Below are 12,253 nucleotides of genomic sequence, written 5' to 3'. Positions count from 1 at the left end.
GGCACATGCTCCACCCTCCCACCACCATGCAGGGTAAGATTGCCACACCCGCCCTCGCCCAGATGCCCTCTACTTCCCCAAGCATTTTTTAAACTAACCTGCCTTTCAGCTGCATTCCGTGTCTCCATTTGCTTTTCACCCTTCGCCGCGTGTTTGTGGGACTATGGGTAAAAAAAAAAACAAGTTCCATCAGACTTTATAACTTCTTGAGATCTCACGAGAAGTTAGAAAGTCTGATGGATTTTTTTTTTTACCCATAGTCCCACAAACACGCGGCGAAGGCTGAGAAGTGAACGGAGAAACGGAATGCAGCTGGAAGGCAGGTTAGCAAAAAAAAAAAAAAAAAACACTAGGGGAGGAGGGTGCGGGTGCGGCAACCTTACCCTGTGCAGGTATTGATGCAGGTTGCTCATGAACGAGACGGAAGGCCTAGGACTGGGGCGATGGCGCGTGTGCCGAGAGATGGCTCGGGTGGCATGCGTGCCAAAGGTTCGCCACCATGGTCCTATAACCGTGAAGCCTGAAGATCTCGACTATTGATCCTGCGTTGTCTAACATTGCCAGAGGTGGCAGAATAGGAAGGCTCCACCTAAAATCTACCATCATCTCTTCAGTTTTCAGAGGGTTCTAGTCCATATTGTTCCAGCTGCACCCCAGAGCCCATCGTTCAATCTACTGTCTGTATGCAGACTCATCACCGTTTCGAATGAGACCCCCGACTCTTGTCTCATCTGCAAACTTCAATGCAGGCAGTCCTCAACTTACTTCATTTAGTGACTGTTCAGAGTTACGACGGCCCAGAAAAAAGTGACTTGTGATCCCTTTTCACACTTACAACCGTTGCAGCATCCCCACGCTCACATGAGCCAAATTCAGACACTTGGCAACCGACTCGCATTTATGACCGCTGCTGTGTCCCAAGGTCATGTGATCCCCTTTGACGACCTTCCGGCAAGCAAAGACAAGGCTTTATAAGCTTGTTAGTAACTTACCAACCGCAGCGATTCACTTAACAACTGAGACAACGAAGCTTGTAAAATGGGGCAAAACTCACTTAACAAATGTCTCACTTAACAACAGAGGCTTTGGGCTCAACTGTGGTCGTAAGTCGAGGACAACCTGCTCTTTAACAGAGGGATCCTTCAAGTGGCAGTCATTTCTACAGAGACAGAGAAGTGCCATGGAGAAAGTACACAGCCCAAGAGGGGCCCCTGTGCTAATTATCCAGGTGCTTTGGTGTGATTTTGTGCGCGCTTTTCTGTGTGAGTTTTCCTACCTTCACCTCAGAAAAAATTATGGGGAGAAATTTAAAGTGGACAAATTTAGCTGGTCAGTCCCAGCAGCCTCTCGCTGAATTCCCAGAGCTTCTTGGCCAGCTGGTCATCGCGGGCCTGTGGACTGGGCACTTTCGGCTGGCAATCCACAAAATATCGCCCGCTCAGCCTCTCGATGCCCTCCTCGGTGGCGCAGTAGATGGTGGTCTGGGCCCCAGAGTCACTGTCTCGGAAGAACAGCTTCATGAACCAAAGCAACCAAGGGAGCCAATGGGGACAGGAGCGACCAATTTCGGTTTTAACAATTCCTGAAATCAAAGGCAGAGAGAACAGTCCGTGGATGGAAAATTACCCAAAGAGGGGGAGGGAGGGAGATCCCGTATGAACTCTTCGCACAGTTTCCCACCGGGAACCATGGGACGCTTGGCACCCTTTGGGCAACATGGGAAATGTCTCAGAAGACCAAGAGCTCAAGCTGAGTGGGTGAGGATGCCAGTGGGGTTTCTGTGTGTGTGTGTGTGTGTGTGTGTGTGTGTGTTTGTGAGCCATAATAATTGCAGCTGTGTGTGAACTTAAGGTCAATGTTAGATAAAGTTTTTGGGGGTTGAGAAGTTGAGAGGAGAGCCTGTGTTTTAGAATAATTGGTGAATGTGATTTATGACAGCCTTTCTGGGGTGGGAATTACAAATGTGTTACTTTGTATCTGGGGGAGGGAACTTCAGTCTTGGGTTCAACTGTGTAAGTGCCCATACTTTGTTTCCTGAATAAAATGTTCTTTAAGGAGGAAATCTTTGCCTTGAAGTTCTTTTAATTGGTTTCATCTTTCGGAACCATGACACAGACATTTCGTGACTCAATTGGGGAACGTCATCAGTGCTAGAAGAGAGGGGGGTTTGCAGAGAGGAGGAAGAGGAGAAGGAAGGAGGAGTAGAATAAGGTGGATGGGGAAGAAGGAAGAGAAGAAGAGGAAGGGGAGGAGGAGAAGGAGGAAGAGGAGGAGGAAAGGTAAATGGAAGCAAAGGGGGAGACAAGAGGGGGAGGCAGCAGAGGAACAAGAGGGGGAGGGCAGCAGAGGAACAGGAATTGAATGGCAGGAGGAGGAGGAGGAGGAGGAAGAGTGAAGGACGAGAAAGAGGGAGGGAGGAGGGGAGAGGAAGAGAAGGGAAAGTGAAGAGGAAGCGGAAGAGGAGGGGGAAAGCCTTATCCTTGCTTTAGGCAGTGGGTTGGTCTAGAAGACCTCCAACAGCCCATCCCACTCTTAAGATTTTAGGATTCTATTAGCTCTGGACCTGGGAGGGTGAGAGAGATCTTCCTCCGCAGCTGAGCCCAATGGAGGAAACTCCCGGGGTGGCTCTGCAGAGGGGATCAAGGGAGCCCCCAGTGGGAGAGGAATGCCTGGCAGAGCACCAGCAGGACCTGGGGGGGCTCCATCTTGGGCTTCTTGAAGCCAGACTTTCACTCACCTGGATGAACCACATAGCAGGTGACATTGGTTCCTTCCAGCCGGTTGGCCAACTCTAGCGTGTGGAGAATGTTGGCTAGTTTGCTGTTGCTGTACGATTGTAGGGCCTGCCACATACCCTCCACTGGTTTGTGGATGGTCTGAAAGTCGATTTTTCCAGAGGAGTGCGCACTCGAGGACATGAATACAACCCGGCTCGGAGCGCAGCGCTTTAGCCTGTCCAGGAGCAGGTGGGTAAGCAGGAAGTGAGCCAGGTGGTTGACCTGGAAACCTAGGTCAAAGCCATCAGTGGTTTGACCATCCTTAAAGACCCCTATCAAAAAAATAAGTGGATTCCAGATAGTCATCAGTTTACAACGGGTCACTTCGTGATCATTCGAAGTTACAACAGATGCCAGAAAAATACTTACAACCCAGTTCCAAAGTTGCAACGGCTCCCACCCCCCAGTGTTACATGATCACATTTTAGGCACTTGGGAACTGGTCTTCACTTTACAACCTGGTCCACCATCATGTGGTGGAGGATTTACAACATTTTTGTCGAAACACAAAGTTTACGTCCACTTTTCAGCAAAAACACCCCACAGTGAACAAATGGTTCGCTCAATGACTAGCTCAACAAAGGAAATCATAGCAGTCAGAAACCCACTTTATAACTGTTACAGCTTACAACCATAATGGGCAGGCTGCATAATGGTCATAAAGCATCCAGTTTTGTCTAGTGGTTACGCCTAGAAAGCAGGAGGCTATGAATTCAAATCCTGCCTTAGGCATGAAAGCCAGCTGGAAGACTTTGGGCCAGTCATTCTCTCTCAGCCCAACCCACCTCACAGGCTTGTTGTTTTGAGGAAAATAGGAGGAGGAAGGTGTGTTTGATTTGTTCGCGCCTTGAGTTACTTGTAAAAATAATAATAAAAGCGGGATACCAAAAACGAGGAACTACAAAGAGGAGAGAGCTGTTTCTGAAGTTATGGCCAAACCCCCGAAGGAAGAGAAATCCCGGAGACCCCCACAATATTCCCACTTCCTCGCCCTGATACCCCGGGAGGAGGGGTCTGCTCTGCACCCACCGGCATTGTTGATGAGGATGTCCAGACGGGGCTCCGATTTTAGGAAGGTCTGTGCAAACGTTCGCACGGAATTAAGGTTGGCCAGATCCAGGATCATCAGGATCACCTCCGAGTTCCCACTTTCCTGGAAAAGGAGCAGAAGGAATCCTGAGAAGAATCGGGATCGGGTGTGGCTTCAAAGGCTGATCCCGGTTTACTCACCTTCTATGTATGTCTGCTCACCTCCTGACAGTCACTCCAGGTAGTGTGTCATAAAACAAAACAGGCAGTCCTCGACTTGCAACCATTTGAAATTGCAATGCTGCTGAAAAGAGTGATTTATGCCTACGCTCATACTTTCGACCATCCCAGCATCCCCAGGGTCATGTGATCAGAATTTGTGTGCTTGGCAACCAGTGTAATTTCCGATAGTGGCAGTGTCCCTGGGTCATGTGATCACTATTTGTGATCATCCCAAGAGGATTCCCACAAGCAAAATCAATGGGGAACCTGGATTCACTTAAAACCACGTGATTCACAAAACAAATGCAATGATTTGCTTAATTAAGGGGTTGCGCCAAAGAAGAGGAGGGGGTCAAGCTATTCTCCAAAGCCCCTGAAGGCCGGACAAGAAGCAGCTGATGGAAACTAATCAAGGAGAGAAGCAACCTGGAACTAAGGAGGAATTTCCTGACAGTGAGAACAGTTAGCCAGTGGAACAGCTGGCCACCAGACGTTGCGGGTGCTCCAACACTGGAGGCTTTTAAGAAGAGACTGGACAGCCACTTGTCTGAAATGGTTCGGGGTCTCCTCCTTCGGCAGGGGGCTGGACTAGAAGACCTCCGAGATCCCTTCTGACTCAGTTATTCTGTAATAACATACCACAGTCTTATGGTCTAGATCAGGGGTGTCAAACTGCCGGCCCACCCAATTGCCGGCAATGGAAAAAAAAGTCATGATATGTCAGGTGACGTTGCGAGTTTGACGCCCCTGGTCTAGGTGAAGAATGGCAATTAAGATGGATGAGTTTTAATAACCAGAACCAAACGGATCATGGAGATCCAACAAAACCACTTCCAGGAATGCAGCTGCCCCCCAAAATATGGAGCGCCCTGGAAAGAACACGGACAGTGGGGAATGGTTGGGGGTCCGCAGGGTGCCAGGGTGCATCGCAAGTGTTGGGATCTCGAATTCTGTGTAGCTGATTGGTTGGAGAGGGCAGGCTCCTGCATGAGGCAATCTACGCTCTGATTGGTTGCCATGGGTGTGGAGGGGGCGTTTCCCTTCTTTCCCGCCTTTTTCTTCTGTGTCCTCTGTGTGCTGTTAAGATTTACCTCACGATGTTCCTGTGTTCCTGACAGGTATATTTATATTTATACATTTTAGAATTAGAGTTAGAGTTAGAGATATGTATATAAGATAAAATATTAAGACTAAAACCATGATAAAATCACCATAATATGGCCATAGAGTCACAATGGGATGTTATAATTCAATATCTAAGGAAGCTAAAACCCTTTAACTGCTTCTGGTGTGAACTGAAATTTCCTAAGGAGACTTTCTTGGGCTATATGTGTTATTGTTTGTTCTTGTCAAGACGTTGTGCAGCAGCTGTCCAGATGAAGTTTAATTTACCTCAGGATATTCCTGTGTTCTTGTAAATATATATATATATTCAGCAGTCTTTGTCATTATCCAGAGAGAAAGAACACAAGATAGTCAGGAACACAGGAATATCACGGATATTCTGGATGATGACAAAGACTGCTGTAAATGTGTGTGTGTGTGTGTGTGTTGTTTATTATCTTTGTCATCATTCAGAAAGAACACAAGATAAATGGTTAGCTTCCTTAGATATCGAATTATAACATCCCATTCTGACTCTATGGCATCATATTATGGTGATTTTATCATGGTTTTACCTTAACTTAATATTTTATCTCTTCTATTGTATTGTCCACTTATTAAATATACAGGTAGTCCGTGGCTTATGACCACAATTGAGCCCCACATTTCTGTTGCTAAGGGAGACAGCTGTTAAGTCAATTTTTACGACCTTTTTGCCACAGTTGTTAAGTGAATCACCACAGTTGTTAAATTAATAACACGGTTAAGTGAATCTGGCTTCCCCCTTGACTCTGTTTGTCAGAGGTCGCAAAAGATGATTGCATGACCCCAGGATGGTGCGACCGTCATAAATATGAGTCACTTGCCAATTTTAATCACCTGACCCCAGGGATGCTGCAATGGTCATAAGTGTGAAAAAGGGTCACAAGTCACTTTTTTCAGTGCCATTGAACCTTTGAACAATCACTAAATGAACTGTTGGAAGCCGAGGATTACCAGTATAACATATCTCTCATTCTGACTCTATGGTGCCATAATATAGATATTTTAACATGGTTTTACCCTATGTTAATATTTTATCTCATTTATTGTAATGTCCACCTATTAAATACACAGGTAGTCCTTGACTTATGACCGCAATTGAGTCCAACATTTCTGTTGCTAAGTGACACAGTTGTTAAGTGAATTTTGTCCTATTTTATGACCTTAATTGCCACAGTTGTTAAATGAATCACTACGGTTGTTAAATTGGTAACATGATTATTAATATGGCTTCCCCATTGTTTTCCCTTGTCAGAATGTCTCAAAAGGGGATTGCACGACACTGGGACATTGCAACCGTCATATGTGTGAGTCAGTTGCCAAGCATCTTAATTTTGGATCGTGTGACCATGCTGAAATGGTCGTTAAGTGTGAAAAACGATCATAAGTGCCTTCAAACTTTGGACAGTCACTAAATTAACTATTGTAAATCAAGGACAACCTGTATAACACCTCTCCCATTGTGACTCTATAGCAGGGGTGTCAAACTCAATTTCATTGAGGGCCGCATCAGCATTGTGGTTGCCCTTGGGGGTACAGGTGGGTGTGGCCAGAATGGGTGCAGCCTACTGGGTGGGCATGGATGGAGTGGGTGTGGCCTACTGGGTGGGCATAGCCAGCTCTTCATCGTTCGCGTCAAGGGTGCCTGTGGGGGCCTGGGCAGGAATGGGATAGATCTGAGGGTGTCTGGCAGAAGGGGGGGGGACCGGGGCAAGCGCCAAGATGGCCACCAGAAAATTGTACATTGGCTCCAGGCCGGCCTGGGCCAGGGCCAAGGCAGAGGGGGCCGTTCCCTCACTGTTTCCAGGATGGCTTTACAGGCCACATGAAACCACTTCGCAGGCTGTATCCGGCCCCTGGGCCTTGTGTTTGACATGTCTGTTCTATAGTGCCATATTATGGCGATTTTATCATGGTTTTACTTTAACTTAATATTTTATATTTATTGTACTGACCACTTATTTGATATACACATATTTCTTCATACTTTAAACTTACATTTGCATCTGCCTGTATAGTGCATTTTATCTGCATTGCATATAAGGGATTGGATGAACTCTGTAGATGCCATGCGCTAAATGAATAAATAAAAACCATCAGGAAAAGACCTGGATGCAGAAGAACGGAGGGAAGGAGAGAACCACACGGCAGGCGCTTACCCGTCTGATGTCACGCACAGCCGATTCTCCTCTTGCTTTGTCGCGGCATGCCAGAATGACACGGGCGCCTCTCCGGGCCAGATCCACCGCTGTGGCCTTCCCAATCCCTGTATTTGCACCTAGGAAAGACCAGAGAAAGGAGGATTCACTGAGATCGCCCAGCCGTTGATGGGGACCCAGGAGCTGGGCCTGCATTTGTCTGCCTGCAGTTTTTGTGGCATCACACAGTGAAGCACTTGTGTGGCAGTGTTTCTCAATCTTGGCAACTTTAAGATGGGTTGACTTCAACTCCCAGAATTAAAAGCATCTTAAAGTTGAGAAACCCTGGCAGAGGGTATGATTTTCACAACTCTTTCAGAGCAGTCTCATATCAACAACAAAAAATAGCTTAAAACTATTCAGGGATAATACAAATAGACCTCGACTTACAACCATTATTTTAGTTTGAAGGTACAACAGCAAGGAAATTTTTTCAGAGTTCTAATATTTCAAACATATGAAAATTGAACACTGATTTTTTCCTGTTGTGTGGTTTTTACCTAATCCTGACATACAACAATCCATGGGATGGTTGAAGTACAGTTCAGCATTCCTGACTGAGATGCCTGGAGTCCCTTTAGGTCTTTGCAGGGCTTTTTTTCTCATGGAAGGCCCAGAACGGAGTTCCGGCACCTTTTTTGCATGGAAGCTTGTAGGGTAGGCAAGGCGGGTGTGTGAGTTCCGGCACCTTTTTTTTTTTAATAAAAAAGCACTGGGTCTTTGAAAGGGCCACTTTGTAGTGATATGGGTGGCAAATAAGTTTAGTAATAAAAAAAATTAAAAAATGAAAGGGATTTCAAAAAATGGGATGCAAAGCTTCTGTCAGACCAGAAGATGGCGCAAGTCTCCCAACATTTGCTCTGCAGGCTGTCACTTTACTAACACAAGTTACAAAAGGATTTGAAGGCCAAACATGCATTAATGCATGGATGAGGGGAACTAACTAATCGTCTTTTCTCACTCTGATCTGGGGACAAATAGAGTTACTTAGCAGGGCATAAACAAAGCCAATTGGAAGACTGTAAAACAGTTTTAAGTTAAAACTTACCTATTCCTGCGGACTCTGGAAATACTACAGATATCCCTCGACTTACAATAATAATAATAATAATAGTAGTAGTAGTAGTAGTAGTAGTAAAGTTGGAAGGGACCTTGGAGGTCATCTAGTCCAACCCCCTGCTCAGGCAGGAAACCCTACACCATTTCGGACAAATGGCTGTCCAGTCTCTTCTTAAGAACTTCCAGTGTTGCAGCATTTACTGCTTCTGGAGGCAGGTGGTTCCACTGGTTAATTGTCCTCACTGTCAGGAAGTTTCTCCTTAGTTCCAGGTTGCTTCTCTCCTTGATTAGTTTCCACCCGTTGCTTCTTGTCCTGCCTTCAGATGCTTTGGAAAATAGCTTGATTCATTTAATGACCGATGGCACAGAAAAAAGTGACTTCTGACTGTTTTTCACACTTATGAACATTGCAGCATGGTGGTCCATGATCAAAATTCAGATGCTTGGCAACTGACTCATATTTATGATGGTTACAGTGTCCCGGGGTCACATGATCCCCTTGTGCAACCTACTGTTGAGCGAAGTCAATGGGGGAAACCAGAGTCACTTAACAACTGTGTTACTAATTTAACAGCAATGATTCACTTAACAACTGTAGCAGGAAAGGTCATAAAGTGGGGCAAAACTCACTTAACAACTCTCTTGCATAGCCATGGAAATTTTGGGCTCAATTTTGGTCATAAGTTGAGGACTACCTGTAGTTCTATTCCAGTGGCTACTTGGAAGAGGGGCAAGTTCCTGGTGCTCAGTTTCAGGATCTCTCAGAAATTTGGTCCCAGTTGACCAAAAGAGAGGAAGGACTGGGTGAAATGGAAAACCCAGAAAAGGGACTGACAACACTGAAAATGGAAAAGACGCTCTATATAAACCAGAAGAAACCTGAGGGTCAAGAAGAAGAACAGACTGAAGGGAAGATAAACATTTCAGGACAACTTTGTTGAGATGGAAAAATAGAGAGACGATTTGTTAGCCCTTCCAAAAAAATGGCGACTGGATGGCCTCTTTTATCTCAAACAATATATATAATAACAGAGGGAGATCTATTTGATGATTTAAAAGCACGGATATGGAAGGCGAGTCGGCAAAAAAAGAAAGCTAGAATAAGGCTGAAGAAAATGGGGGTTTTGACTTAATAGTGAGGACCAAAATTGAATACACTCAAATAGACAAGATGTGTACTTTGAATACTAGATTCTGTTATTAACTGAGATAAAGAAAATTTTGGTCATTTAAAACTTGGAGGTATAAATATTAAAAGTTACATTTGAATATTGATTTGTTTATAAAGGTTGAATGTAAAAGTAATTAAGATATACATAAGCTAAAATTTATTGATAAATGTCACAAACATGTTTTTACTTAGCTGATATAATAAGAACTGTACTAGCTTACATATGAGATAGTAGACATTAAGAGAAAAAGAGAGGAAGTATTTGATGTTGAAACAAGAGAAATTTTGGTTACTAAATTCAAGACATTTGGAAATTAATAGAAAATAAGAATGTTATACTGTATTATTAATTAGATGATGTAAGATGGTGAGAAATAGAATATATTTAAATAGATAAGACGTGTATCCTGAATATTAGACTTTGTGATGAATTGTGATAAAGGGAACTTTGGTTACTTAAAACTTGGAAATTATAAATATTAAATTTAAATATTAATGGGAAACTAAAAATTGGGAAAAAATTAATTAGGACATTGATTGTCTATAAAGACTGAATGCTAAAATAATAGCAGGATATGTATAAGCTAAAAATTATTGATAAATGTAAGAATGTTATTTTTATTTAATTGATATAATAAGAATTGTATTAGTTTAAACATGTGACCGTAAATACTAAGGGGAAAAGAGAGGAAATATTTAATGTGGTAGTTTGAGGCTTGGCCTAAAGATACTTGTATGTCATTGAATTATCGATTAACTCAGCCGCCCCATTGCTTTTTAAATACTTAAATGTAAAATTAGAACATCAATAAAACATTAAAAAAGAGTGCAGGGAGGAAGGAAGGAAGGAAGGAAGGAAGGAAGGAAGGAAGGAAGGAAGGAAGGAAGGAAGGAAGGAAGGAAGGAAGGAAGGAAGGAAACAGAGCTAAAACAATAACTATGTACCCGGTCTCTCTTTGCGTTTCTTTCTTGGCAAAGAATCCATTTCTTCTCTTGCCTTTTATTCTTTAAAATGACCGCGTTCTTTTTCAGGATGGGATCAATTCCATCCAACCACAATCTCAGATTTCTCTTCAACCTGTTCACTTCATATACAATATACATTTTGCGAGTTTCAGAGAGGGAAAATTGTCTAGAGTGGAAACCAGGAAACGATAAATTCTACTCCGGCTGGGTGACTCAAGCCAATCACCAATCGCCTTAGGCACGAAAGCCAGCTGGGTGACTCTGGCCGTGAGTTCTAGTCCTGCCTTAGGCATGAAAAACCTGCTATAGGTTCTCCTGCGTGAGCAGGGGGCTGGACTAGAAGACCTCCAAGGTCCCTTCCTACTCTACTCTACTCTACTCTACTCCCACCACGATCCCCTGCTTTATTCCAAAGGAGCTTTTGGGGATGGACTTTCCCGGTTTGGTCAAAGGAACCTTTGGGTCCACCTGGATGGGGGAGAACCTGGGTTATGGTTAACCCGCGACCCGCATTTCGCTTGGACTTTCGAGCGGCGCTTTGATTCCAGAATTTTGATCTGGCCTGGAGCCACTGAGGTGGGGGTGGGGGGGTTATTTAATAAGAAAGGCCACGCCCCCCGCCCCAGCCTCGACACCCCCCCCCCACGGATGGGAGCGCAGCGTCCCCGGAGCTACCTGTGATGAGAACCGTCTTGCCCCGCAGGCTGACCGCGTTCCGGCACCGGGTGGCCGCCACCAACGTGTAGTAGAGCAGCGCGTAGAGCCCCAGCAGGAGCGCCGCGCCCGCCGCCAGCGTCCCCGCCGCCTCCATGGCCCGGCCGCCCGCCCGCCGGACCCCGCTACGCCAAGGTTTCGTTTTTATAGGGACGGTCCCCGCCCTCGGCCCGCCTCCCACCTCCCGCTCCTCCCCGCGTGGGAAAGCCATGGCCATGGGCAGCGCTGCCAATCTCTCGCCCTCCCCTCTTCCCCTCTTGGGCTACGAAGGGAGGGAGGAAAGAAAGAAAGAAAGAAAGAAAGAAAGAAAGAAAGAAAGAAAGAAAGAAAGAAAGAAAGAAAGAAAGAAAGAAGGGAGGGAGGGATCCTCAGATGGAGATCTAAGGAGGCATTTCTAGCTAGTGAGAACACTTAACCAGATTAAAGGCTTCCCTCCGGAAGTTGTGGGTGCTCCATCCCTGGAGGTTTTTAAGAGGAGACTGGACAGCCCTTTGTCTGGAATGGGTGTAGGGTCTCCTCTCTGAGCAGGGGGCTAGAGTAGAAAAACAGAAGGGAACAGACTAACAGAGTGGGATGGGACCTTGGAGGTCATCTAGCAGTAGGTTTTGTCTGGCATGATCTGGTTTCGACAAGCCCATGTTGACTTTTGGTTATGACTTTGTTTGCTTCTAGCTGTTGGCAGATTCATTGCTTCATTATCAGACACTTCTTTATGCAACCAGGCTGGTTTCTTTTGAGAGCTGTTATTTTTCTTCTTTGCTGGTATTGTGCTAGACTGGGCTTTTAGAATGTCACTTTTCAAAGTCTCCCAACCTTCTTGGGTTGTTTTTACCTTGAGAATTCTCATCCATGGAATCCTTCCCAAGCTCTCTCTAAGTTTATTGAAATCAGCTCTCTTAAAAGTCAAAGACTCTAGTTGGGCTATATTCTATTGCTTGTGCTTGCATAATGTTGAATTCCAATCCTGCATG

The 12,253-nt window shown here is 45.1% G+C and overlaps 1 protein-coding gene across 1 annotated transcript; it reads right to left on the bottom strand.

Moving 5' to 3' along the window:
- Positions 1–254: 254 nt before the first annotated feature.
- Positions 255–11,434, bottom strand: LOC120316316 (dehydrogenase/reductase SDR family member 13-like). The gene is made up of 5 exons (XM_039361761.1): positions 11,244–11,434; positions 7,334–7,452; positions 3,807–3,930; positions 2,738–3,049; positions 255–1,582 (listed from the first exon to the last, which is right to left on the bottom strand). The coding sequence occupies exons 1-5, from the start codon at positions 11,377–11,379 to the stop codon at positions 1,323–1,325; spliced, it is 951 nt and encodes a 316-aa protein (XP_039217695.1). The 5' UTR covers positions 11,380–11,434; the 3' UTR covers positions 255–1,322.
- Positions 11,435–12,253: the final 819 nt, after the last annotated feature.

Source organism: Crotalus tigris, unplaced genomic scaffold (genome assembly GCF_016545835.1).
Source record: "Crotalus tigris isolate CLP2741 ecotype Arizona unplaced genomic scaffold, ASM1654583v1 scf7180000019356.616467, whole genome shotgun sequence".
Lineage (NCBI taxonomy): Eukaryota > Metazoa > Chordata > Lepidosauria > Squamata > Viperidae > Crotalus > Crotalus tigris.
The sequence above is the reverse complement of the archived record's forward strand: the minus strand, read 5'-3'. Positions and strand labels throughout refer to the sequence as shown.

Excerpts from the sequence above, each read along its gene's own strand:
- LOC120316316 (XM_039361761.1), bottom strand. The coding sequence starts at position 11,379 with ATGGAGGCGGCGGGGACGCTGGCGGCGGGCGCGGCGCTCCTGCTGGGG. Across the intron at positions 7,453-11,243 it reads CAAGACGGTTCTCATCACAG|GTGCAAATACAGGGATTGGG; the intron begins GTAGCTCCGGGG and ends GGTCTTTCCTAG. Across the intron at positions 1,583-2,737 it reads CTGCTATGTGGTTCATCCAG|GAATTGTTAAAACCGAAATT; the intron begins GTGAGTGAAAGT and ends CTTTGATTTCAG.